Source organism: Emys orbicularis, chromosome 4 (genome assembly GCF_028017835.1).
Source record: "Emys orbicularis isolate rEmyOrb1 chromosome 4, rEmyOrb1.hap1, whole genome shotgun sequence".
NCBI lineage: Eukaryota > Metazoa > Chordata > Testudines > Emydidae > Emys > Emys orbicularis.
Genome location: NC_088686.1, coordinates 127,377,827 through 127,405,674, shown reverse-complemented (window position 1 = coordinate 127,405,674; position 27,848 = coordinate 127,377,827). Strand labels below are relative to the sequence as shown.

At 45.4% G+C, this 27,848-nt stretch overlaps 1 protein-coding gene across 1 annotated transcript in view; it reads left to right on the top strand.

Moving 5' to 3' along the window:
* The window catches only part of LOC135877851 (olfactory receptor 5F1-like), a 59,879-nt gene that overhangs the window by 29,140 nt on the left and 2,891 nt on the right, over positions 1-27,848 (top strand). The window contains 1 exon segment of the mRNA XM_065403382.1: positions 16,901-16,918. Coding sequence (XP_065259454.1) covers positions 16,901-16,918 — 18 coding nt within the window.

Genomic DNA, 27,848 nt, shown 5'->3' with positions numbered 1-27,848 from the left:
TAGCTAGAGAGTTGGCCATAACAATTACTCACCATTTGGTCCATTCCTGCGCAACCGCAAAGGCTTGATGGCCCAAGAGTCCAAAAAACAAGAGCGAATGATTATCCTGGGAAATACCTCGCCTCACTGGGATGAGACAGAGGTGCAGTAATTCACCCTTTTCCTGATCGACCAGTACTGGCTTCATGTTGTGTGACGAGCCGTTGAGTCTTTCTCAGCGACTTCCTTCACCTCGGGTAGCTAGGTGCAGCTGATGCCCTGCATCTTTGCCGCCTGTGTTAGCCATCATTTTCAGGGTTCACGTTGGATCTGTCCACCTCTCATAATGCCCAAGGCAATATTTCGGAGAAGCCTTCATTGCTGATGGCATAGCTCCAATGAGCAATCCCCTACTTCAGATGTTACACCCCCCTCCACCACGATGAGGTACAGGTCAGACTTCGGGGGTGGGGAGGCTGCAGAGGAATTTCCCCAGAAGTTTCTGTGACTTTACTTTTTCCCTCTGGGGCTTCAGCACAAGATTCCTTCTTGCTGCTGACAGACCCTTGGACAGCCTGAGTCATTATCAAAAGGATTTGTGTTGGGTTATGAGGGACCACGGCAACTGTCAGTTCAGCTTGCAAATTCTCAGCTTCCATGTGCACTTTAGTCAAAGGCACAAGGATTTTGTGACCACCTACTAACTAAAGAATTGCTGATCAGGGATCCATGTAAAGAGGAAGCAAACATCCAGGAGGCAGAAAAAGATCTTGAGATCAACACAGACACCCCAACTAAGGAAGAGATCATTCAAGCCATCAAATCCTTAAAAAATGGGAAAGCTCCTGGCAAGGATAACTTGAATGCAGAATTGTTCAAGGTAAATCCTGAGTTACCAGCATCTATCCTGGCCCCTCTATTTACATCAGTCTGGGAAAGGGAAAAAGTGCCAGATGAGTGGATCAATGGGGTTATAGTGAAGATACCAAAGAAAGGAACTCTCAGTGATTGTAATAACTGTTGTGGTATCACACTTTTATCTGTGCCAAGTATTGTGTAACATCATAGTTCAGCGTATATCAGAGGCAGTCAATAGTGTTCTCAGAAAAAAGCAAGCTGGTTTTCAGAAAGGGCGTGGATGCACAGACCAGATCTTCACTCTACAAAACATAATAGAACAGTGCTTAGAATGGCAATGACAACTCTACATAAATTTCATAGACTTTGAGAAGGCTTTTGATAGCATTCACAGGACCAGCCTATGACACATTCTGCGGGCATATGGAATTCCTTTTCATATAATCAATGAAGCTTCTATTTCAACTTTACTTGCAGCGTTAATCACAGTGAGCTCAGTTTTGAAATCAAAACAGGAGTACATCAGGGGTGTGTCATGCCTGCAATCCTCTTCAACATTGCCATCGACTGGGTAATGCAGCGTACAACAGAAGACATGCCAAGAGGCATTAAATGGACACTCTTCTCATCCCTTGAAGACCTGGACTTCACAGATGATGTCGCTCTCCTATCATATACCCAAAACTATATACAAGAAAAAACAACTCGACTCAATGCATTCAGCCAGCAAATTGGACTGAAAATCAACCGCAATAAGACAGATATCATGACCTTTAATATTGCCTCACCATCAGCAGTATGGATAGAGGATTATGTTCTCACCAATGTAGAAACAGTCATATACTTGGGCAGCACCATCAGCCAGGATGGTGGAACAAGCCAGGACATCAGGAACAAAATCAGTAAAGCCAGGAATACCTTCAGGAGCTTAAATACAGTCTAGTATCAGGAGGTAGCCGTGTTAGTCTGTATCCACAAAAACAACAAGGAATCTGGTGGCACCTTAAAGACTAACAGATTTATTTGGGCATAAGCTTTTTACCCACGAAAGCTAATACCCAAATAAATCTGTTAGTCTTTAAGGTGCCACCGGACTCATTGTTGTTTTTGTAAATACAGTCTGGAAATCATCAAAATACAACACCAAAACCAAACTCAAGATTTATCAGAGCTATGTACTTTCAACACTACTTTATAGTGCAGGATGCTGGGGAATGAGAAAGTATGACATGTCCAAACTATCTTCATTCCATACAACCTGCCTCAGAAAAATCCTCCGTATCTTTTGGCTCAGAACAATCTCAAACCAACATCTATTAACACAGTGCAGCCAAGAGGATATGAGCACCATCATTGTCAGGAGGCGCTGGAGTTGGATTGGCCATGTGCTTTGGATGGAAACTGATTCCATCACCAGAAGAGCAATAAGATGGACACCTGAAGGCAAGCAAAAATGAGGCCTCCCAAAAACAACATGGTGAAGAGCTGTGGAAGCCGAGCTGAAAAACCTGGGGCACAGCAGGAGAACCATTGAAAGACTTGCCAGAAACAGACATGAGTGGAGGAGCTTCGTCACTGCAGGTCTGTACCACTTGATCCAACAAGAGCTTCTTGAGTGAGTAGTAACTGCTCCCTCCTGCGTTCCCAGAGCTTGGGCTTCTAGCATCTACACTCCTATTTTATAGCCAAACAGCCTGACCCTGCGAGCCTGAGTCAGCTGACCTGGGCCAGCTGCCTGTGTTTTATTGCAGTGTAGATATATCCATTGAGTTCATGGTAAGCAATTAACTTCAGTGAGACTTACCACATTCTTAAGGACAGGTTTCAGAGTAGCAGCCGTGTTAGTCTGTATCCGCAAAAAGAACAGGAGTACTTGTGGCACCTTAGAGACTAACAAATTTAAATTTAAATTTAAATTTGTTAGTCTCTAAGGTGCCACAAGTACTCCTGTTCTTTTTGTACATTCTTAAGGTTAGGTACATGCTTACCATTCTTCCTGAATGGGGATCCTTTCTAGAATCAGGGCCTATAACCTTAGAAGCAGATGAGACCATTTCATAAGACATGCCAAATTTCCAAATGTGGTTGCCTAAACCAGCTTTACATTTGGATGACCAAACTGTCATTTTGTTGACAAATACCTACTGCAGATATCTAAATGCTGGCAGACCTGAGTACCCTGCCATAGTTGACAAAGTCTGAATATGAGACTTGATGCACCAAATTAATCTGTGGTGTAATTTCACTGATGCTATAGGAGTTACTCCTGGCATGAATTGGGCTCAATACATCCACAAGCTCAGCAAGATGCCATGGCCTTATCATAATCAGGTAGCTAATCATGTGTCTGCTCAAATCAAAGGCAAACATTAAGGGCCTGTTCTTCTGAATCAATGAGGGCATCAGCTGAATAGCACAGCACCTCAGGGGGTCTGAACCTAATTTAATTGCAGAATAGTAATAAATACCTAACTCTTATATGATGCTTTTCACCAATAACTCTCAAAGCTCTTTATAAAGGAAGGCAGTATCATTGTTCCCATTTTACAGATGGGGAAGGTGAAACACAGAGAGGGGAAGAAACGGGACCAAGGTCATCCAGGTGACCAAACACAGAATCAGAAATAAAACTTGGGTTTCCTGAGTCTCAATCTAGTGCTCTATATACTATGCCACACTGTTGTAGCATTATGCAAATAAGACACAGCATTAAGAGCCTAGTCTACACTGCTGTAATGCACTATGAGGCTGGCATACCAGTCACATAATATAGGAGCACTCAGCTGAACTGTCTGGTTAATGAAGGCAGTGCTAGTCTGGTCTTGTTTAGAGATGGGAATCAAACACAATCTACACCCTGGAACTAGCCACTGTTGAAATTGGGAGATGTTTGTATTTTATGATTGGATCCTGCCCCTTATAAAGGCAGGCTCATACTGTTGGGTTAGTAGCTAAGGGCTACATTCTGCCCACAGTGCTGTCTGTCAAGTTAGAGGAGTTGTAAAGGGGCTGAGTCCCCAGAAAGAATTCTTGCTTACCCTTCCAAATCAACTCCTGGGAGCACTTACACAGTGAATAGCAGAGCACCCACAGCTTTACCCTTGAGAAGTGTGTATCATATGCCCCACAAGAGTTGTGAAGGAGATGGAATTTCCATTTCATGGGAAATTCCAAGATTTCAATAATTGTTTTTATTCTTAATTGGAAACATAATTTCAAAATTTCTTGTGAAATGAATTTTTCAAAAACAAATATTTCAGGACAATTGAAACATTTTGTTTTGATAAAATATTTCATTTAAATTTCAACTTCTATTAATTTTATATTATATTATACAATGGTAATATAACATTAAATAAAACAGATATATATTAGACCTTAAGTCTAGATGGGAGTATCTGTGTGATATTGCCCCCCTAAATATTATTAGGCCTTGAGCCTGTCTGGCCGTACCTGTGGGTTATCGATAACTTAAAGTTTATTAGGTCACAAATCTGCATGGCAATACTTATGAATTACTGCTTACCTAAAGATTATTAGGCTTGAGTCTGCCTCGCTTTAACTTTAGGGTATTGCTCACCTAAAGATTATTAGGCCTTGAGCCTAGATGGAAACACCTGTGAGGTATAACTGACCTAAAGGTTACTAGGCCACAAACCTGCATGCCAATATTTGCATAGCATTCCTCACTTAAAAATTATTAGGCCCCTCATATCTGTTGGGCAATGCCTATGACATATGACTCACCTAAAGTTTATTAGGTCACAATCCTGCATAGCCGTACCTGTGTGGTATTGCTCACCTAACTATTATTAGGCCATATGCCTGCATGGAAGTACTCATGTGTGGCATTACTCATCTAAAGATGAATAGGCTTCAAGCACTCCTTGTGTGGTTGTGACAGATGTTTTCCAAGAATATTGTCGGAAATTCATATTGGATTAAGTTTAAATATCTTTGGAGTCCATTGTATTAAACACAAAGTTTATGTATTAATGTGGGCCTGGATGATCAAAGGACCATATTGAACAACGTGGCAGACAAGAATGGTCTTTTAGAACAACACATGTAAAGTGGATTTCATGGCAAATGTCTAAGGAGAGGCAAATGTAAATTTCCCACCTCCAGTTACGCAAAAACCCAGCCTTTTAAAGCTATGGCCTGAAGAGTGGGCCTTTGTCTGCTGACTACTTATTCCTGGAGGCACAAGATCAGTGGACAAAGCTGTATAAAGGATAGACTGACTTATTCAGAGGGGGAGTGAGTTCTGAGCTGATGCTGTTATGAACTTTTAGTCACAGGGGAAAACCCTGAGGTGCGGTTTGAAGGACTGACTCCTACCACAGCCCTTGCTGGAGTTGGGAGGTAATCTCTGGTAAGCTTATTAGCAAGTGTGTAGGTTTGGTTATTGTTTTTAATATGTTTTCTCTGTAATGCTTTCACCTTAAGAATAAATGTGCTATCTTATCAAGATCTGTGTCGTAATTTATAACTGCGGGCAATTACACTGTTCATAATCTTTGATAAGAAAGCAAAGCACAGAAGCTGGCCTGTTTAGACAGTCTGATTTTCTGGGGATATCACAGTGTAGGCAGGGAACTGGTAAGTCCCCAGTCAGGAGGGAGAGAGATGCAGATCTCTGTCCAAGAGAGGTGTTGGCTGAGGAGCTGGGAGCCTAGAATGGGTGCCCTTAGTGGACCAGGGAGTGGGAAATACACGTGCAGTTGCTCTGAACTGTGACAGTGGTATTGCTCACCTAAAGATTACTAGGCCTTAGTCCTAGATGGCATTACCTGAGTGTTATTTCTCACCTATAGAGCATTAGGTTTCAGGCTTATATGGTAGTCTCTATGTGGTAGTCCTAATCTAAAGGTTATTAAACTTTATGCCTAGATAGCCGTATTTTTGTGGCACTGCTCATCTAAAGATTATTAGGCCATACGCCTTCATGCCAGTACCTGTGTGGTATTGCTCACCTAAATATTATTAGATCTTATGCTTTAGGTGGCAGTACTTGTGTGGTAATGCTCATCTAAAGTTTATTAGCCTATAGCCTTATCTCTGTGATATTTCTGATGAATAGAATATTACGTCTTGAAACTGCCTGTAAGCATAGGTACCAACTTTCCCCGGCGCCGGTGGGAGCTCATGCCCCCCCCGCCCCCAGCCCCGCCCTGGCTCCGCCCTTTCCCCGCCCCTGCCCTGCTCCCATTCCAACCCCTTCCCCAAAGTCCCCGCCCCAACTCCGCCCCCTTCCTGCCCCCATTGGACTCCTTCCCCAAATCCCCGCCCTGGCCCCGCCTCTTCCCCGAGCGCACCGCATTCCCCCTCCTCCCCCCTCCCTCCCAGCCGCGCGAAATAGCTGTTTCGTGGCGGAAGCGCTGGGAGCTAGGGGGAAAAAGCAGGCACGTGGCGGGCTCAGGGGAGGAGGCAGAGACGGAGCGGGGGGGGGGAGCCCACCAATTTTTCCCCGTGGGTGCTCCAGCCCCGGAGCACCCACGGAGTCGGCGCCTATGCCTGTAAGATATTGCTAACCTAAAGGTTTGTGTGGTATTGCTCACCTAAAGATTATTAAACCTTAAACCTGCATGGTATTATCTGTATGGTATGGCTTACCTAACGATTATTTGGCTTCATGCCTGTATAGCAGTATCTGTGCGGTACTGCTCACCTAAATATTATTAGGCCACATGCCTGCCTGGTAGTATCTGTGTAGTATTATTCACCCAAAGATTATTAGGCCTTTGTCCTAGTTGGCATTACCTGTGTGTTATTTCTCACCTGCAAGGTATGTCTATACTTTGAGCTGGGGGTATGATTCCCAGCTTGAGGAGACATACCCATGCTAGCTCTGATTGAGCTAGCACACTAAATATAGAGTGTAGCTGGGAAGGCATGAGGGGCTAGCCACCATGAGTACATGCCTAGCATCTCGGATGGATATGTACTTGGAATGGTTAGCCCCTCCTGCCACTTGCACCACTCCAGCTACACTCTAGTGCACTAGCTCAGTCAGAGCTAATGTGGAAATGTCTCCTTGAGCTGTGAATTACAGCCCCACTTTGAAGTGTAGACACACCCATAGAGTATTAGGCTTCAAGCCAATATGGCAGTACCTGTGTGCTATTGCTAACCTAAAGATGAATAAAGCTTAACCCTAGATGTCAGTACCTGTGTGGTATTGCCAGGGGTGGCGCTAGCTTTTTTGCTGCCCCAAGCACGGCAGGCAGGCTGCTTTCAGCGGCATGCCTGCGGGAGGTCCGCCAGTCCCGCGGCTTCGGCGTACCCGCCGCCGAATTGCCGCCGAATCCGCGGGACTGGCGGACCTCCCGCAGGCAAGCCGCCGAAGGCTGCCTGACTGCCGCCCTCGTAGGGACCGGCAGGGCGCCCCCCGTGGCTTGCTGCCCCAGGCACGCGCTTGGTGCACTGGTGCCTGGAGCCGCCGCTGGGTATTGCTCACATGAAGATGATTAGGCCACAAATCTGCATGGCAATACTTGTACCACATTGCTCACCCGGAGATTATTAGGCCTCATTCATGCCTGGAGGTGCCGGTGACATATTGCTACTCTAAAGTTTCTTGGGTCACAAACCTACATGCTAATATCTGTAAGGTATTGCTTACGTAAAAAATATTAGGCCACAAACCTGCATAGCAACACCTGTCAGGTGCTGCCAACCTAAAAGGTATGAGACCTTAAGCCTAAATGGATTATTAGATTTCATGACTGTGTGGCAGTACATGTGAAGTATTGCTCACCTAAAATGATTGGGCTATAAACCTAGGGTTGCCAATTCTGACTGAAGTTATTTCAGGAGATTTTCCCCCCCAACATGACATAGTGTCATTTTCTTAAAATATCCTATTAAAATCTCCTGGGTTGCTTTCAGTGGTCACTGGGAGATCAATGCCAATTCTGGGAGACTCCAGGCCAATCCTGGAGGGTTGGCAACCCTAGCCTAGATGGCAGTACCTGCATGGTTTCGCTCACCTAATGAATAGTCCTTGTTATGGCTCAAGTGCTTATTATAGGGAAAATTGATGGTGTTAAAAGTGGTGTCAAAATGGCATTGTAATTTGACATTTGTTTATATTTTTGACATTGAGCCAAGTTCATCTAAGAGGCAGCTCTGCTGAGTTAATTTGGAGTTACACTGGGAATGATTATGGCCCACGGTTTTTACCCAAAAGCACTTTTATGTTCAGGTTTCTTACATATTTGAATGTTGTTTATTGTAAAATCAAATTTACTCATGTTGTCTACTCAAAACCTTGTCCCTTATTTGTGTATCTCTGACTGCCCCCTCCTAGCCAGTGACTTTAGTGCCACAACTGGCAATAGAACCATATTGTCAATTGTTCTGTCAGGCAGAGTGAGCAGTATGAGACCCAAACAAGAGGACGTGTGCAGAACAGGAGTGCTGGGAGTGATGAAACAGCTAGGCAGCGTGACAAACTCAGAGGTATGTTTGGCAAAGATAAGACATCTGACATCTATTATCCATGGTACTGGAACTGTGGGCCAGATTCATCAGTCTGCTCGGGCTGCTTTGTGCCACTCTAGCAAAGCAAAGTATCTAGAAAGTATCTAGGAGGGGGCAGTCAGATACACAAATAAGGGACAAGGTTTTGAGTAGACAACATGAGTGAATTTGATTATGAGTCAACATTGTGCCCTTGTTGCCAAGAAGGCTAACGGCACCTTGGGCTGTATAAGTAGGGGCATTGCCAGCAGATCAAGGGACATGATCATTCCCCTCTATTCAGCATTGGTGAGGCCTCATCTGGAGTACTATGTCCAGTTTTGGGCCCCACACTACAAGAAGGATGTGGAAAAATTGGAAAGAGTCCAGTGGAGGGCAACAAAAATGTTTAGGGGGCTGGAGCACATGACTTATGAGGAGAGGCTAAGGGAACTGGGATTGTTTAGTCTGCAGAAGAGAAGAATGAGGGGGGATTTGATAGCTGCTTTCAACTACCTGAAAGGGGGTTCCAAAGAGGATGGCTCTAGACTGTTCTCAGTAGTAGCACATGACAGAACAAGGAGTAATGGTCTCAAGTTGCAGTGCGGGAGGTTTAGGTTGGATATTAGGAAAATCTTTTTCACTAGGACGGTGGTGAAGCACTGGAATGGGTTACATAGGGAGGTGCTGGAATCTCCTTCCCTAGAGGTTTTTAAGATCAGGCTTGGAGAAGCCCTGGCTGGGATGATTTAGTTGGGGATTGGTCCTGCTTTGAGCAGGGGGTTGGACTAGATGACCTCCTGAGGTCCCTTCCAACCCTGATATTCTATGATTCAATGAAACCTAGTTTAGTTAAGCCTAAATTTACAGCTGCTTTGCATTGTTAGAATGGCAGAAAGCAGCCAGATGAATATGATCCATAGTCCTTAAACTGCTTCCTGTAGTGGTTAGCACAGTGGGGACCACAGAGTGCTAAGCATGGTGGTTAGCACAGGCCAGGGACTTCTAGCTTTTCTTGAGATGAGAAATCACTGTATAAATCCTGTTGCTCTTTCGACAGGACTCTTTTCCTTTAGGGAAGCCTCTCAGAGTCCCCTAAGTTAGAAAAGCAATCAAGCCTGTTCGTTTATCTCTGGCAGCTGCTAATTTCAGTGAATATTTGCAATGTCTTTGAAACACATTCAGATTTTAATGATGCACAGTGGACCCAATTTAACCACACTTCCAAACTTGCTTGCAAAGTTACGCAATCGCAGTTTAGCAGGCGCAAACTTTCTAATCATGCCCACCGAGAGCTTATTAAAATTGTCAGAAGTTAATACTGTTTCTGGAGAGTCAATTACACTAAATTGATCACCTCAGGTCCTGAGAAGAGGCACCTGACAACGTAACCTCCCTGGAATTTGCATTTTTGTTTTGTTGCCAGAGTCTGGGTGATTATTTAGAACCAGCACGCATAATCTCCAAACTGCATTATCTTGTTCCTCATAGGGGTGGTTAGGAAATTACCAGTAGAGAATCCCCTAAGAGGGACTATACAGAGAAAGAAACTAATTATTTGATCTCTAACTGCAAAACTGCACAGAAGATACATTTGAAATTCAAAACTTTTGTTCCAGTGACTATATTAGTATCAGTAAAATATTACTATTAATGTCCGACCTACATATTCAACTCTCTGTCTATATCCCACATACCCTCTGCCCAGATCTTGTAGACCAGGACACACACATCTTGATTGGATGCACCTTAATGCCATGGGAAAACAGAGTGCAATGCAGTGAAAGAATATGGACAGAATAATCATGTTTTAAACTGAAACTGCTATCACAGCCACAGGTTATAAAACAGGTTCCCCCATAGGACTGAATAATTCCCTTCACTGCAGGAATGATTGCAATGTCATGCAGGACATCAGACTATCTGATAATCATGATCTCTTCTGACCTTAAAATCTTTGACCCTGTGTACTGGCTCAATTTCCTGTTTAAAAATAATGCAAAGAGAAGCCTCTGTGTTCATAATTGTTTGAGTGAATTCAAGAGCAGAATAAAAAAAAATTAAAACCAGTTACTAAAAACAGAAAAGAATATTTTGAAAATTCACCCACTCTCCAAATAGACAGTGCACTTCATTTCTGATCTGCAGCAAACCTCCTGGTATTTGTATTTCTATAATTCTATTCCTGGATCCCCTGGCATTCCAGTGCTGTCCATCTCATCTCTAATCTGCAGCACTCCTCCTGTCCCCCTCACCCCCACGTGCCCCAGCTCTGTCAATGCATCAAAATACTAATTTGCATCACCCTGGTTTCCACTAAATTAAAGATGTAGGACTAGGGTTACCATATTTCAACAATCAAAAAAGAGGACACGGGGTGCTGCCCTAGCCCCGGCCCTGCCCCCTCCCACTTCCTGCCCCCCTCAGAATCCCCCTACCTGTCCCCTGACTGCCCTCTCCTGAGACCACCCCCACCCTAACTGCCCCCAGGACCCCACCCCCTATCTAAGTCTCCCTGCTCCCTGTCCCCTGACTGCCCCAACCGCTCTCTACACCCCCTTCTCCCGACAGCCCCCTTTAGAACCCCCGACCAATCTAACCCCCCCGTTCCCTGTCTCTTGCCTGCCCCCCCCCACCAGGCCGAGGGAGAGCTGCGAGCTCCACGTGCAGCCAAACACTGTGGCGCTGCTCTGCGGGGAAGGAGGGAGCGGGGGAGGGGAAGGGGGAGGGACTCTGGCTGCTAGAGGCCCCAGTGGCTGCGAGTGGCTTTCAATCAGGCCCAGCCGTCCAATCAGCCGCGCCGCACTCTGCATGAGGGGAAGGGGGAAATCCCGGACATTTCTACTTTATTAGAAATCCCCCCCGGACGGCCATTTAAAGCTGAAAAAGCCGGACATGTCCGGGGAAAGCCGGACGGATGGTAACCCTATGTAGGACACCTCCACACTTACACACACACACACACACACACACACACACACACACACACAAATCTCTGCCGACACACTTTAGTTGAGAGGATAGATAGCCTAGCATTTAGGGTGCTAGCCTGTTAGATAAGGTGGGTTCGTGACCCTGTCCTGCCACAGACTTCCTGGGGGACCTTGGGAATGTGACCTAGGCCCAGATTTTTAAAGGTAGTTAGGAGTTGTTGTGCTCAGTGTTGTAATGCCTAACTGATTTAGAAGCCTAAATCTCATTTTCAGAAAGGTTTTTGGGCACTTAGAAATGTAAATACTATTGACTGTCTATGAGAATTTGGCTCTGAGGTGCCTAAATCCCTTTTGAAAATGAGATTTAGGCTCCTAAATAAGTTAGGCATTGCAACACAGAGTGTAGCAATACCTAAATACCTTAAAAATCTGGGCCTTCAGCTGCCTCTGCATCAGTTCCCTATCTGGGACCATGTGAACAGGGGATCACAGTTCTCCCCTACCTCTGAGAGGTGTTGTAAGGCTAAATACAGTGGAGGGTCACCTATTTTGTTCTAAATGTAGGCTGAGCTCTCTGTGTTATTCAACTTTTCAAGTGCAAATGGAGGCCTGGCTGGGGAGCTGGCTGGAGCGGTGGGGTGAGGGGCCCCACTGGAAGGGTGCGGCTGGCCATAGTGAGGCTGAGGGTCTGTCTGCTGAGTGCTGACCACAGAGGGCACAAGGGGTGTAGGTCCTAGCTGGAGTGGGGAGGAAAGGCCCAGATAGGGGGCTGATGCCTGGAGAGAAGGGAAGAAGTCCAGCTGGGATGTCAGGGGTAGGGGGGCTCGCCAGAGGAAGGCAATGAGACCCCAGGCTGGCAGGGGCTGTCTGGAGTGGGGGCAAAGACACAGTTGGAGGCTGGGGACTAGCTGGAGTGACAGCGAAGAGTCCCGCTGGGTGTACAGCTCCCTCTACATAAGCTACAAAGGGTGGGATGCTCTAGTAAGCTGTTACCTGACATGTGCAGGCAGCAGCAGAGGGAACCCGAGAGCTACCTCTGCCTGCAGCACCAAATGCACCAAATACAGATTGCCAGGTGCTGCGATGCTGTGATAATGGGGGCCACATAAATACCTTAGATAGATAGTCCTGACCTGTAATAACCCCTCTAATTCTTTGCCTGGATCGCCTGGTATTCCAGTCCTATGCTGCCCACACAGCTCTGCTGATGCCCCTCAATCCTGTCATGCTACAGCCCCACTGCTATTTCAATCTTTGTGCCCCTCAACTCATTTTCCATAAAGTATTCCATACGTAAGTCCACTGAATTGTTTTCAGCTAATAACGCCTGATGTGCACAAGGCAGCATGTAATGGAATGACATGTGCAGAATTATTTATACACTGCGAGCTTGTGTACTGAAGGGGGCCTGTTTTTTCCTGCAATCTATATCCTAAAGAAAGTCCAAGCTCCTAACGCCTTTTCCTTCCTGGAGATACCTTAGTTTGCGCAATGGTTCCAAGCTCAGTGTGGACAAATACTGAGCAAAGAAGTGCCGCGCGGACTGGATGCATCTGAGAGCATCACACAGACTGGGCTAGCTATGGGGGAATGTGGAGAAGAGAGTGTCAGTGGACAGGAGTGGAAGTGTGTGTTATGATGTTGGGCCCTATAGTGATAGTGTAATGAACCTGCTCGCTCGTGGTCGGTTCTCTCCTTCCACCCCACTCCAGAATTAGCTGGAGGAAAAGCATTGGGTGACAGTTCATTCTGGGAGGGATCTGGTTCATGTATGACCATCAGAGGGCACTGTTGACTCTTACCCAAGTTCAGCATCGTGACAGTAGAGGGGTCCATGTGAACAGGCAAGGCAGGGACACCGAGAGGGCAGAGGAAAAGCAGGGTCAGCCAGTGAGCTGCATCAGAGTGGGCAGTGGCAGACCAGAGGCAGCAGCCTGGGCGGCACCTGTGGAAGGACAAGTAGCAGGCAGCCTGAGAGCAGAGTCAGAGGCTGGAGATGAGAAGTTGTAAGCAGAGCATTAAAGCACCTGAAGCTCTCAGAAAGCGAAGTGTTTAATGGGAACCCGCCATGAGATGGAAAACCCACCAAGAACCTAGTGCTTGGAGGGCTTACCGCACTGACCTCTGTGTTCATGGTACATAGAGCTCACTAGAAAGGACTGGTAAACTCGCAGCAAAACCCTCCAGTGGTGACAGTAGATTCAATAGAAGCAAAGGAAGAGCTGGACTGTTCATTGCATCACGCGGGCCCTGATTGTGAGTGTTAGGCACAGCCAGCCTAGATCCTTAAAGGTATTTAGGTGCCTAATTCACATTGAAATCAATGGGGCCTAGACATGAAATCAATAGACCTATTAACTTCAGTGGGACTTACAGCAGTCCCATAGGGAACAGCACCTCCTCCCGTCCAGGTCCAGTCATCTCTGCTGCCTTCTAAGGAGGAGGGGAAACATGACTCTATCTCCCCCCTGCTTTTCCCACCCTTTTTGGGATAGCTGTCACCCAAAAGGAGATTAGCAGGGAGAGATGCTTGTACTCAGGAAAGCAAAGAGAATGCAGTCGTGCCTGGTATCTGTGCAGGGGTGCTATGGTGGAAACTTTCCTTGCACTGTCTCCTTAACCCTACATATTCAAGCAAGGACCAGCCACAACGTGACCATTTGCAGGCAACTACTCTCCTAGCAACTTATCTGTGCACAAATCTCCAGGCCTAGAAAATATTTCCTTCACTAAAACACTCATGTATTGACCTCTATTATGTGTCATAATTGTTTATAGGACCCAAGATTTCAGCACCAAAGCAAAGCCCACACTGCCTGAGCATAATAACTACATTTGCTGGTCTCAGTAGTAGATTTTTATCTTCTCTACGGACCAGCCACTAGATGGGGGCAGGGTACATTTAGCTGGTATGTTACATTCACTCAGAATGTCTTCCCTGCACAAAATGCTCCCATAGAACTTTTAATTTGATGGAATTTTGGTGTTTCCAGTTTTAATTAAATATTTTTCTTTCAAAACCTTTTCACGTAGAAAGTTTCAAAGGCTGGAGTGATGAGGCATAAATGAACAACAATGAAAAATGCTGTTCGTTTAGGCCTAGTCTACCCTGGAAAGGGTTTGCCATTATAGATATAGCGGTATAACTATACTGGCAAACCCGCCTAGTGTAGCCTCAGCTTATACAAGCAAAAGAGCGGTTTTGCTTGTATAACTTATATTAATTCCCCAAAAGAAATAAACTATATCAGCAAAAGCACTTTTTTGCCATTATAACTGCATCTCCACTAGGGGCTGGTTTACAGTAGAAACTTAGATCAACCTAGCTATGTCAGTCAGGGGTGTGAAAACCCCAAACCCCAAGTGATGTAGCTAAGCCGACCTAAGTCCCCGAGTAGACTAGCTACCGCCTCTCGAGCAGTTGGATTACCTCTGTCGACAAGAGAACCCCTCTCATCAGCACTGATAGCATCTATACTGAAGTGCTACAGTGGCGCAGCTGCAGCACAGCAGCTGTGCCACTGTAGCATTTCAAGTGTAGATAAACCCTAGAGGTTTTGCTGGTATAGAAATGTCATTAAAAAAAAATCCCATGTCTAACCCACGTTGCTATACTGGCAAAAGTTTCTAGTGTACACCTGGCCTAAAGCTGGTCAAATACCAAAACCAAAACCATAATTTGTGAGTATTCTCATTAATAAAAGTGCCATTTTCAGCTGGCAATTATTCACATGGACATAATATAGAAGTTAGCCAAAGGAGGCTGTGCATTGGTGATACTTAGGTCAGACCCACTGCCAGTGCAAATTGGCATATGATTCACACCAGCTGTGGATCTGGCCCATTGACTTCAATGGAACTGCACCAGTTTACAGCACCCAGTGGCTCCAAATGAGTGACATCATTTGGAGCCATCAGCAAAGAATCTGGTATAGAGACTTCAATGGAGCGTCTTTGATTTACACCACTTGAGGATCTGTCCCATTGTCTTCAGTGGATCTAAGTGGATTTATGCCAGCTGGGGATCAGGCCCTATTGACTTACATAGAGTTTATGGCCAATTGACACTAGCTGGAGATCTGGGCAATTAACTTCAATAGAGCCTTTCTTATTTACACCAGATGAGTATCTGACCCAGTGAGAGCTGTGTAGCTATGCTGATTTGCACCAGCTGAACACCTAGTCAAGGGTAACAGCTCTCCTGTGTACAGTACTATAAAATCCCTCCTGACCAGAGACTCCAAAATCCTTTTACCTGTAAAGGGTTAAGAAGCTCGGGTAACCTGGCTGACACCTGACCCAAAGGACCAATAAGGGGACAAGATACTTTCAAATCTTGGGGGGGGGGGGAAGGCTTTTGTTTGTGCTCTTTGTTTAGGGGGTTGTTCGCTCTTGGGACTGAGAGGGACCAGACATCAATCCAGGTTCTCCACATCTTTCTAAACAAGTCTCTCATATTTCAAACTTGTAAGTAAACAGCCAGGCAAGGCGTGTTAGTTTTACTTTGTTTTCTCAACTTGTAAATGTACCTTTTACTAGAGTGTTTATCTCTGTTTGCTGTACTTTGATCCTGAGGCTAGAGGGGGGTCCTCTGAGCTCTTTAAGTTTGATTACCCTGTAAAGTTATTTTCCATCCTGATTTTACAGAGATGATTTTTACCTTTTTCTTTAATTAAAAGCCTTCTTTTTAAGAACCTGATTGATTTTTCCTTGTTTTTAGATCCAAGGGGGTTGGCTCTGTATTCACCAGGAGTTGGTGGGAGGAAGGAGGGGGGATGGTTAATTTCTCCTTGTTTTAAGATCCAAGGGGGTTGGAACTGTATTCACCAGGAGTTGGTGGGAGGAAGGAGGGGGGATGGTTAATTTCTCCTTGTTTTAAGATCCAAGGGGTTTGGATCTGTATTCACCAGGGAATTGGTGAAGGTCTCTCAAGGCTACCCAGGGAAGGGAATTAGCTTTGGGATGGTGGCAGCGGACCAGATCTAAGCTGGTAGTTAAACTTAGAAGTTTTCATGCAGGCCCCCACATTTGTACCCTAAAGTTCAAAGTGGGGAAGCAGCCTTGACATGGTGGCAGAGCGGTGGGATATCATTTTAAACAAAAAGCCAGTAAGATTTTTTTTTCCATTCTAGCTGCTTGGAAAGCAGAGCTGAAGGTAGATGCATATCTTATCTCTCCTTGCCTGAAGGCAGAGGTGTTAAGTTTTTTTTAACAAGGGTCTTTGTTAAGAGAAGGATTCAATCAATGAGCAAACAACTGGTAAAAGGAATTTACAAGCTGAATTGTTTTTTTTTTCTTTTTACCTCCTCAGGAATAGCTAGTTAGAAAGTCTCTGTTACCACAGCAGCAGCCTGAGCTGAGTGTATCCCAGTTTCAGTCAACTGCAGAGGGGTGTGGCCCAGCACAAGAAAACAGGAAAATGAGTACCAGTGATGTAGCTAACAAACTAGAACTGGCCAGACTAGAAGCAGAAGAAAATGAAAGGAAACATCAGAGACTGCTTCAATTAAAAAAACTCGAGAAAGAAGCTGATGAAAGAGAAGAGAAAGCCAAAGAGGAGGCCCACAAGAGAGCTATGGAGCTGAGAGAAAAAGAAATGGAGCATGAACTGGAATTAGCACGGGCTAGGCCGGGTACACCAGCCAATCCTAGCAACCCCTCTCCAGGTACCACTTCCCATCCCAGAAAATTCCCCACCTACAAGGCAGGCGATGATACTGAGGCCTTCTTAGAAAATTTTGAAAGGGCCTGCCTTGGATACAGCATCGCTGCAGACCAGTACATGGTAGAGCTGAGGCCGCAGCTCAGTGGACCCTTAGCAGAGGTGGCGGCTGAAATGCCTAAGGAACACATGAACAATTATGAACTTTTTAAAAACAAGGCCAGACTCAGAATGGGGCTAACACCCGAGCATGCCCGTCGGCGGTTCAGAGCCCTAAGGTGGAAACCAGACGTGTCATTTACCTGGCATGCCTACCACATTGACAAAAATTGTGATGCCTGGGTATCAGGAGCAAATGTTAAATCTCTGGAAGATCTGGTTTCCCTAGTAAAAATGGAGCAGTTTTTAGAGGGTGTTCCTGAGGAAATAGAAAGGTACATCCTGGATAGGAAGCCCAAAACTGTAACCGAGGCGGGGGAGATTGGAGCCAAATGGGTGGAGGTGGCAGAAAAGAAAAAAACTAGTAGCAGTTGGAGCGAATATCAGAAGGGACAAGCCGAAACAAAACCTTATCACCGGGGACAACCCAAGGCCCCATCCACATCCCAAGGGAAACCCCAGACACCTTCTCACCCCACCACACCAGTCTCCACCAACCAACATCGCCCCGTGATACCTTAGCAGGGTGATGTTTTAAATGTAATGAACTGGGACATATAAAGGCTCACTGCCCCAAGAACCCCAACCGATTACAGTTCATTACACCACAATCACACCAAAGATCCCCAGACCCAGATGCCTCTCTCATACCCTCGGAGCGAAGGGAAACCTTAAGAGTGGGCGGAAAGAAGGTTATCGCTTGGAGGGACACTGGGGCACAAGTGTCAACTATCCACCAATCCCTAGTGGACCCCAAACTCATCAACCCGGAGGCTCCAGTGACAATTCAACCCTTCGTGTCACAGTCTGTAACCTTGCCTACAGCCAAGTTGCATGTCCAGTACAAGGGCTGGTCAGGAATGTGGACTTTTGCAGTCTATGACAATTATCCCATCCCCATGCTGCTGGGGGAAGACTTGGCCAACCATGTGAAGCTAGCCAAGAGGGTGGGAATAGTCACCCGCAGCCAGGCTAAGCAAGCTTTCACCCCCATCCCTGTTCCTGAGCCGTCCACCAGGGCCCCGTCTGTGTTACCAGAGACCCAAACAAAGGTGGTGGAACCGGATCCCCTGCCAACGACTGCAACAGCCGTAGTGGATCCAATCCCAGAGACCCAGCCAAAGCCAGTCCCAGAACCGGAACTGGCAACGCAACCAGCACCAGAACCATTGCCAGCACTGAGTCCAGCGCTTGCAAACCCGTCTACAACTCCAATGCCAGAGGGCACCAGCGAGCCTGAACTGGCGGAAGCAGCAGATAACCCTACCCAAGAGGCTCAGCCAGAGCCTGAAATACCACATAGTGCACCAGCGGACAGCGGTTCACAGTCAATGGAAACAGCCCCAGCACCTGCATCGCTTCCAGAGGGACCAAGCCCCAGTCCACAGTCCAAGGAGGAACTGATGTCTCCAGCATCAAGGGAACAGTTCCAGGCCGAGCAGGAAGCAGATGACAGCCTTCAGAAAGCTTGGGCGGCGGCGCGGAGCACCCCGCCGCCTCTCAGCTCTTCTAACCGATCCCGGTTTGTTGTAGAACAAGGACTTTTATACAAGGAGACTCTTTCTGGTGGGCACCAGGAAGACTGGCATCCTCAAAGACAGTTGATAGTTCCCACTAAGTATCGGGTAAAGCTCTTGAGCTTAGCCCATGATCATCCCAGTGGCCATTCTGGGGTGAACAGAACCAAAGACCGGTTGGGGAAGTCCTTCCACTGGGAGGGAATGGGCAAGGACGTTGCTAATTATGTCCGGTCTTGTGAGGTGTGCCAACGAGTGGGAAAGCCCCAAGACCAGGTTAAAGCCCCTCTCCAGCCACTACCCATAATTGAGGTCCCATTTCAGCGAGTAGCTGTGGATATTCTGGGTCCTTTCCCAAAGAAGACACCCAGAGGAAAGCAGTACATACTGACTTTCATGGATTTTGCTACCCGATGGCCGGAAGCAGTACCCTTAAGCAACACCAGGGCTAAAAGTGTGTGCCAGGCATTAGCAGACATTTTTGCCAGGGTAGGGTGGCCCTCCGACATCCTTACAGATTCGGGAACTAATTTCCTGGCAGGGACCATGAAAACCCTGTGGGAAGCTCATGGGGTGAATCACTTGGTTGCCACCCCTTACCACCATCAAACCAATGGCCTGGTGGAGAGGTTTAATGGAACTTTGGGGGCCATGATACGTAAATTCGTAAATGAACACTCCAATGATTGGGACCTAGTGTTGCAGCAGTTGCTTTTTGCCTACAGGGCTGTACCACATCCCAGTTTAGGGTTTTCACCATTTGAACTTGTGTATGGCCACGAGGTTAAAGGGCCATTACAGTTGGTGAAGCAGCAATGGGAGGGGTTTACACCTTCTCCAGGAACTAACATTCTAGACTTTGTAAGCAACCTACAAAGCACCCTCCGACACTCTTTAGCCCTTGCTAAAGAAAACATAAGGATGCTCAGGAAGAGCAAAAGGCCTGGTATGATAAACATTCCAGAGAACGGTCCTTCAAAGTAGGAGACCAAGTCATGGTCTTAAAGGCGCTCCAGGCCCATAAAATGGAAGCGTCGTGGGAAGGACTATTCACGGTCCAGGAGCGCCTAGGAGCTGTTAACTATCTCATAGCCTCCCCCACCTCCAACATAAAGCCTAAGGTATACCATGTTAATTCTCTTAAGCCCTTTTATTCCAGAGAATTAAACGTTTGCCACTTTACAGCCCAGGAAACAGATGATGCGGAGTGGCCTGAAAGTGTCTACTACGAAGGAAAAAAGGATGGTGGCGTGGAAGAGGTGAACCTCTCCACGACCCTTGGACGTCTGCAGCGACAGCAGATCAAGGAGCTGCGCACAAGCTTTGCACCAATTTTCTCAGCCACTCCAGGATGGACCGAACGGGCATACCACTCCATTGACACAGGTAATGCTCACCCAATTAGAACCCCACCCTACCGGGAGTCACCTCATGCCCAAACTGCTATACAAAGGGAGATCCAGGACATGCTACAGATGGGTATAATCCGCCCCTCTAACAGTGCATGGGCATCTCCAGTGGTTCTAGTTCCCAAACCAGATGGGGAAATACGCTTTTGCGTGGACTACCGTAAGCTAAATGCTGTAACTCGTCCTGACAACTATCCAATGCCACGCACAGATGAGCTATTGGAGAAATTGGGACATGCCCAATTCATCTCTACTTTAGACTTAACCAAAGGGTACTGGCAAGTACCACTAGATGAACCCTCTAAGGAAAGGTCAGCCTTCGTCACCCAGGCAGGGGTGTATGAATTCAATGTACTCCCTTTCGGGTTGCGAAATGCACCCGCCACCTTCCAAAGACTTGTAGATGGTCTCCTAGCCGGATTGGGAGAATCTGCAGTTGCCTACCTCGATGATGTGGCCATTTTTTCTGATTCATGGACAGAACACCTGGAGCACCTGGAAAAAATCTTCGAGCGCATCCGGCAGGCAGGACTAACTGTTAAGGCTAAAAAGTGTCAAATAGGCCAAAACAGAGTGACTTACCTGGGGCACCAGGTGGGTCAAGGAACTATAAATCCCCTACAGGCCAAAGTGGATGCTATCCAAAAGTGGCCGGTTCCAAAGTCAAAGAAACAGATCCAATCCTTCTTAGGCTTGGCCGGATATTATAGGCGATTTGTACCACACTACAGTCAAATCGCCGCCCCGCTGACAGACCTAACCAAAAAGAAACAGCCAAATGCAGTTCAGTGGACTAATGAGTGTCAAAAGGCCTTTCACCAGCTTAAGGCGACGCTCATGTCTGACCCTGTGCTAAGGGCCCCAGACTTTGACAAACCGTTCCTAGTAACCACAGATGCGTCCGAGCGGGGCGTGGGAGCAGTTTTAATGCAGGAAGGACCGGATCAAAAATTCCATCCTGTCGTGTTTCTCAGCAAGAAAGTGTCTGAGAGGGAAAGCCACTGGTCAATCAGCGAAAAGGAATGCTACGCCATTGTGTACGCGCTGGAAAAGCTACGCCCATATGTTTGGGGACGGCGTTTCCAACTACAAACAGACCATGCTGCGCTACAGTGGCTTCATACCACCAAGGGGAATAACAAAAAACTTCTTCGGTGGAGTTTAGCTCTCCAATATTTTGATTTTCAAATACAACACATTTCAGGGGCTTCTAACAAAGTGGCTGATGCACTCTCCCGGGAAATTTTCCAGAATCAACTGGTTAAAAATTGTTCTTGGAATGTGGAACATATTGTTAGTTTTTATGTAATCAGTAGTATGTCTAAAGGTGCATGTGTCTTATTAACTCTGTTTTCTCCTAGAGCTCCAGGAAGAAATCACAGCCAGTGTGGAACCGGCTGTCCAACACTATCTGTGATTTGGGGTGTGTGTCATAACTATAAAGGGAAGGGTAACAGCTCTCCTGTGTACAGTACTATAAAATCCCTCCTGGCCAGAGACTCCAAAATCCTTTTACCTGTAAAGGGTTAAGAAGCTCGGGTAACCTGGCTGACACCTGACCCAAAGGACCAATAAGGGGACAAGATACTTTCAAATCTTGGGGGGGGGGGGAAGGCTTTTGTTTGTGCTCTTTGTTTTGGGGGTTGTTCGCTCTTGGGACTGAGAGGGACCAGACATCAATCCAGGTTCTCCACATCTTTCTAAACAAGTCTCTCATATTTCAAACTTGTAAGTAAACAGCCAGGCAAGGCATGTTAGTTTTACTTTGTTTTCTCAACTTGTAAATGTACCTTTTACTAGAGTGTTTATCTCTGTTTGCTGTACTTTGAACCTGAGGCTAGAGGGGGGTCTTCTGATCTCTTTAAGTTTGATTACCCTGTAAAGATATTTTCCATCCTGATTTTACAGAGATGATTTTTACCTTTTTCTTTAATTAAAAGCCTTCTTTTTAAGAACCTGATTGATTTTTCCTTGTTTTAAGATCCAAGGGGTTTGGATCTGTATTCACCAGGGAATTAGTGAAGGTCTCTCAAGGCTACCCAGGGAAGGGAATTAGCTTTGGGATGGTGGCAGCGGACCAGATCTAAGCTGGTAGTTAAGCTTAGAAGTTTTCATGCAGGCCCCCACATTTGTACCCTAAAGTTCAAAGTGGGGAAGCAGCCTTGACAGGCCCATTGACTTTAATGGAACTGCACCAGTTTACAGCACCCAGTGGCTCCAGATGAGTGACATCATTTGGAGCCATCAGCAAAGAATCTGGTATAGAGACTTTGATTTACACCACTTGAGGATCTGTCCCATTGTCTTCAGTGGATCTAAGTGGATTTATGCCAGCTGGGGATCAGGCCCTATTGATTTACATAGAGTTTATGGCCAATTGACACTAGCTGGAGATCTGGGCAATTAACTTCAATAGAGCCTTTCTTATTTACACCAGATGTGTATCTGACGCAGTGAGAGCTGTGTAGCTATGCTGATTTGCACCAGCTGAACACCTAGTCCATTGGCATCAATGGAGCTAGGGCTGATTTATACCAGTTGGGGATCTTGCCCATTAACTTCAATAGAGTTATGCTGATTCAGATCAACTGGGGAACCTAGCCTTCACATGGCTGAGTGGGAAAAACCAGTAATGTTTGAAGAATGCTAATATGTTTTCCCTCAAATCTTCTCTTTTTGGAAATGAGTGAATGACTTTTTGTTTTGTTTTAAACCTGTACAGAATGTTTTGAGAAAATGTTTTTAAGTTTTCCAGGCAAAAAAGGCTCATCTCTGAAGCTCCTTCCTGCAAAATCCCATAAGAAACATAAGAATAGCCATAGTGGGTCAGACCAATGATCCATCTAGCCCAGTATCCTGTCTTCTGACAGTGGCCAGTGCCAGGTGCTTCAGCGGGAATGGACAGAACAGGTAAACATCGAGTGATCCATCCTGTCACCCATCCCTCTCGCAATTTGACTGATACAGTAACTCCTCACTTAACATTGTAGTTATGTTCCTGAAAAATGCGACTTTAAGCAAAATGATATTAAGCAAATCCAATTTCCCCATAACAATTAATGTAAATGGGGGGGTTAGATTCCAGGGAAATTTTTTTCACCAGACAAAAGACTCTATTATATATATGTATATATACACACACAGTATAAGTTTTAAACAAACAATTTAATAGTGGTACACAGCGATGATGATTGTGAAGCTTGGTTGAGGTGGTGATGTCAGAGGGTGTGATATTTCCCAGGGAATCCCTTACTGCTAAATGATGAACTAGCAATCAGCTGAGCCCTCAAGGGTTAACCCATTGTTGTTAATGTAGCCTCACACTCTACAAGGCTGCATGAATGGAGGGAGGGGAGATAGCATGGCAGACAGAGACAGAGACACACACCGTGTGTGAGAGACAGAGATGCGCATTGCCCCTTTAAGTACACTGACGCACTCTACGTACACTGCCTTTTTAAATAGATCAGCAAGTTGAGATAGAAGCTGCTGCCGGGAAGCTCCCTCCATTGTGAGCCCTGTCGTGTCTCCCCCCTATGGAAATGGGGTAAGCGGGGTGCAGGAGCAGGGGGGAGAGGGACACCCTGACATTAGCCCCCCACTCCCTCCCCCGCACAGTAAGCAGGAGGCTCCGGGGAGCAGCTCCAAAGCAGAGGGCAGGAGCAGCACATGGCAGTGGGGGGAGGGACAACTGAACTGCTGGCAATTGATAGCCTGGTGGGCAGCTGCCGCACAGGGAACTTAGGGGAACGGGGAGCTGATAGGGGGGCTGCCAGTCCACCCTGGTTCTAAGCCCCCACCAGCTAGCTCCAACGGGCTGCTCTTCCTGCAAGCAGGGGACAAAGCAGGCGGCTGCCAAACGACGTTATAAGGGAGCATTGCGCAACTTAAATGAGCATGTTCTCGAATTGATCAGCAACGTAACAACGAAACAACATTAACTGGGATGACTTTAAGTGAGGAGTTACTATATTGCCTTGAAGACTGTATAGTCTTGTACACCTTTGCATTGTAAGGCCCTGATCCATAGCCCACTGAAGTCAGTGGGAAGATTCCTCTTTACTTCAGAGAAATTTGGATCAGGACCTCATATTGGACAGTTGTAAGTGACAGCACAAGGTGCTCAGTGGTGCAGAATTGGGCACATTGTAACTAGAGCTGGTGAAAGCAGAAGTTTAAAACAATTTGATTCAAAATTTCAAAGTTTTGGTTTGCAGGTTTCAAAACACACCCATTTTAAATGTTTGGCAAAATATTTTTTGTTTTACCCTTTTTAGTTTTCCCGCTTCCCTCTTTTCTTTTGCCCTCTTTCTTCTGAAATTAAAAAGGAAAGACAAAGGGTGGGGAAGGGAGAGGGAAAACTGGAAAAAATGTAAACAAGAAATATTGGCAAGTAATACTGAAAAAATATACCATGAAACATTTTTTGTGAAAATTATCCCCTTAGGAAATTAAAAGGCTATTTGTGACTAAAAAGGTTTTCATCTTAAAAATGTTTTGCCATCTCTAATGGCAAACTTTTCTCCAGTAAAACTGAGTCAGATAGAAAGAAAAATGTCCTGCCAAATCCTGCTCACATCTAAACATTCTTCCTGCAAACACCAGAGTGATGAGCAAACCTTCTTCAAGCCACATAGTAGGTCTTTGGCCCCCCTCTTGTGGTTAGTCTATAGCAGAGGCCAAAAAAGAGGGGCTTAGTATTTAAGCTCAAAATGTAGATGCTCCTGTTTTTAGGACCTACTCCTACACAGCCAAAGGAAATTGGAGCTTTACCATTGACTTCAATGAGCACTGGATCTGGTCCTGAGTAAATCTCTGCCAATGTCCCATGTCAGGCAACTGCAGTATTGCCAACCGCAAATATTCAAAATCATGACACAGGTCCCCCACACTCATAAGAGAGATACAAATAGTTGGTCATACTTACAAGTTTTTCTCTGTAATAATGAGGGCTAGACAATGAATTGTCTTTAAATGAAAGCTGAGATTCACCTGACTGCAGGTGCTGGTGCTTTAAGAAAAGCACCAAATGTCGACATGCAATAAAATCATGAGGGTTGGCAACACTGCAGTTGTCACACATCCATGGTTACACAGATGTTAGTAACTTTATGTATTTGTGCTTTATTCTTTCTTTTTTAAAGTATCCTGGGCATAAAAATAGAGATTTACATGTTTAGAAGGTGTCAGTCTATTCTTTCTTGAGCTACTGGAACCCAGAAAAAGGTTAGAAAAGTAGATCTAATTTTTATTTTAAATATTTCAATTTTTAAAGCCTAAGTAGAAAAAAGGCATGCCAAGAGAATGCCCCGCCCGCCCCCTCCCTGTCAGTTCTGCCTCCTCACATGAAACCTCCTCAGCTGTGCCTTTCTTACCCAGTCTATCCATGTAAAGGCCAGGAACAGCACGGCCCTAAAACTCTCTGCTGTGTAGCCTTTCCCTACTCATGCCAAGCACAGGCAATCTCTGAAAACTAACTGTGTAAAAATGTCACCTTCCTACACCACAGACCCGCTCCCTGTCTGCATTACAGTCACATCTTCTACCTTCAGTGACAGCAGTCAGTTTTTACTGCTGATTATTTCTGTTAGCACTGTAGAACTGACATAGCTGAGAGAGAAGGAGCTGGACTCCTTCCCATTTTACACATCATCAACAAAACTGTTTCTTCAGTTCCAATTGGTTCCATCTGTGCAAACCTACTGCAGGTACTGTGACTGGATAGGTGTCACTGAGGGCCCAGTTTGGCTAGTGATGATGATGCATGAGGCAGACAATGCCCCATTTGACTCTCAGAGACCAGGCGAAGTTTGCAGCGGTAGCAGTGAGGTAAAAAAAACACCCAGTTTAGCAGTGAGATATAATCTGAGCATACTTGTAGATATTAGTGAGAGACAATAAACCCTGAGAGCCATGATGCCATTTTTACCAAGTTACTTTTCAAAGAGCTCACGATACTTTACAGTGAACACGATGTGAGCGATAGGTGTCTGACTGACATCTCTGGAGACTGAAGACTGCTCTCAATCACCCACATCAGATACATTGTGGGCAGCTAGAATAAAGACTTACACACAAGTCATTTCCAACTAATGTGCCTCTATGCTGACCTAGAAGCAACATCTCCGGGGGATGATAGGAGCGTTCAGTCTCTGTGGCCTAGTCACTCTTTGCTTTTTCTGCTGAAGTTGCCAAAAAGTACCAATAAGCACTAATTGCAATGGCGGAATTTGTGATGTGGGTCAAACTTTTTCCATCAAAATTGTTTTTCATTAAATTTTTGGTTTTCAACTAAATGTTTGTTTGTTTGTTTTGTCATCCAAAACCTGAATTCCTAAGGGCCCAAATATGTTTGGATTTAATTTGAAAACGAAAATACTTCAATTCTGAAATGCTGCCATGGTGTCTCATGGGACCTGTAGCTCTGGTATCTCATGCTCCAATTCTCCTTGATGGGCCCCATTCTCCAGCCAGACTACATCTCCCAAGAAGCACCGGGGTCATGTGTCTATAATGATACACGTACTTCCCTCACCAAGAAGGGACATGATAGTGCATCATGGAACATATAGCCCAACCAGGGAGTGCAGCCTGTAGAGAAAAATGGGAGCAAGAGGCTCTTGAAGTACATGAGTCACTGCAACAGCATTTTCAAGCCAAAATATTTCAGTGTACGGCCAAGATATATCGAATTATGATTTTTCAATTAAAATTTGAAATTTTCAGTCGAAAAAAAATTCCCAAGCAACTCTAGATGTGGTCACCTGTCATGCTAGAAGATGTAGTGAGGGACCCAATTCATATCGCAAAGGCCATCAATCAGACTTAAGATAAATAACAATTCCTGATCACTATCAACTGGGCTTTCAACCTGGACTTGAGTGGAAAAGGTGTGTAACTCATTCCCAACAGCTACTCTGTCCTCCCGTCTCCATCCTCCTGGCTGGTTTATTTTCCTTCCTACAATGGTCACCCAAGCACGATAGCTGGGCTTGATTTTAGTATTCCCCAGTTAGTGCCCTGCCATACAAGATGCGCAGCTCTGAGTATCTGCATTTCCTTTGGAAATTTGAATATGTATTTAAAACAGTCTGTTCCTCAGCTGCACTATTTAATTGCTTAGTGCATTCCATAAGGGAGATTAGGAGGTTTGGGGTTTGAGGAAGTCTCCTTCATGGTTCCAGAGTTCCCAGTGCAATATAAATATTACTGCATGATCAAAACATGAATCCTTCCACACATCCAATTATTCGTTCAAGTTGTGGGTTTTACCAACCTCTGGAGTAGATCTAAATATTCTTCACAGCTGTAACAACAACAGTCATCATTAGCAACCCCTTTTGCTTTGATAGAAAGCTGAGAAAGGGCTTTTCTTTCAGATGCCAGCATGAACTGAAGTTCTGTTTAGACGTTCTTTACAACATGGGACAATACGTGAGCAGTGTTCATAGCTCAGTTTGGATCCTGGTAAGTCTGATTCTATTAGTGAAATTTAAAAACCATTGTAGTCAATAGTGTAGGAATTGGGAATTAGGTGAACTTTTAGGTTTTAAAGAAAAAATATTTAAAAAAATCCAAACTTTTCACTCCTAATGTGGGTTCAGTTTCCATTTGTTTGGAAAGGTCTGGGATTAAATAAAATAACCAATTTCCTTGGATTTTGATTCTTCTAATAAGAAACCCTCTGAGTTAATAATTTGTGCCTCAGCTGAGATCAGGTCCCCATCAAACCAGGCAATGTATAAACACATACTCAGAGTCAATCCATGCCCCAACAAGCTTATAATCAAAATAGACACGACAGACACAGGATGAATGACAAGAAATATTATCCTCACTTTACAGATGGGGAACTAAAGCACAGAGA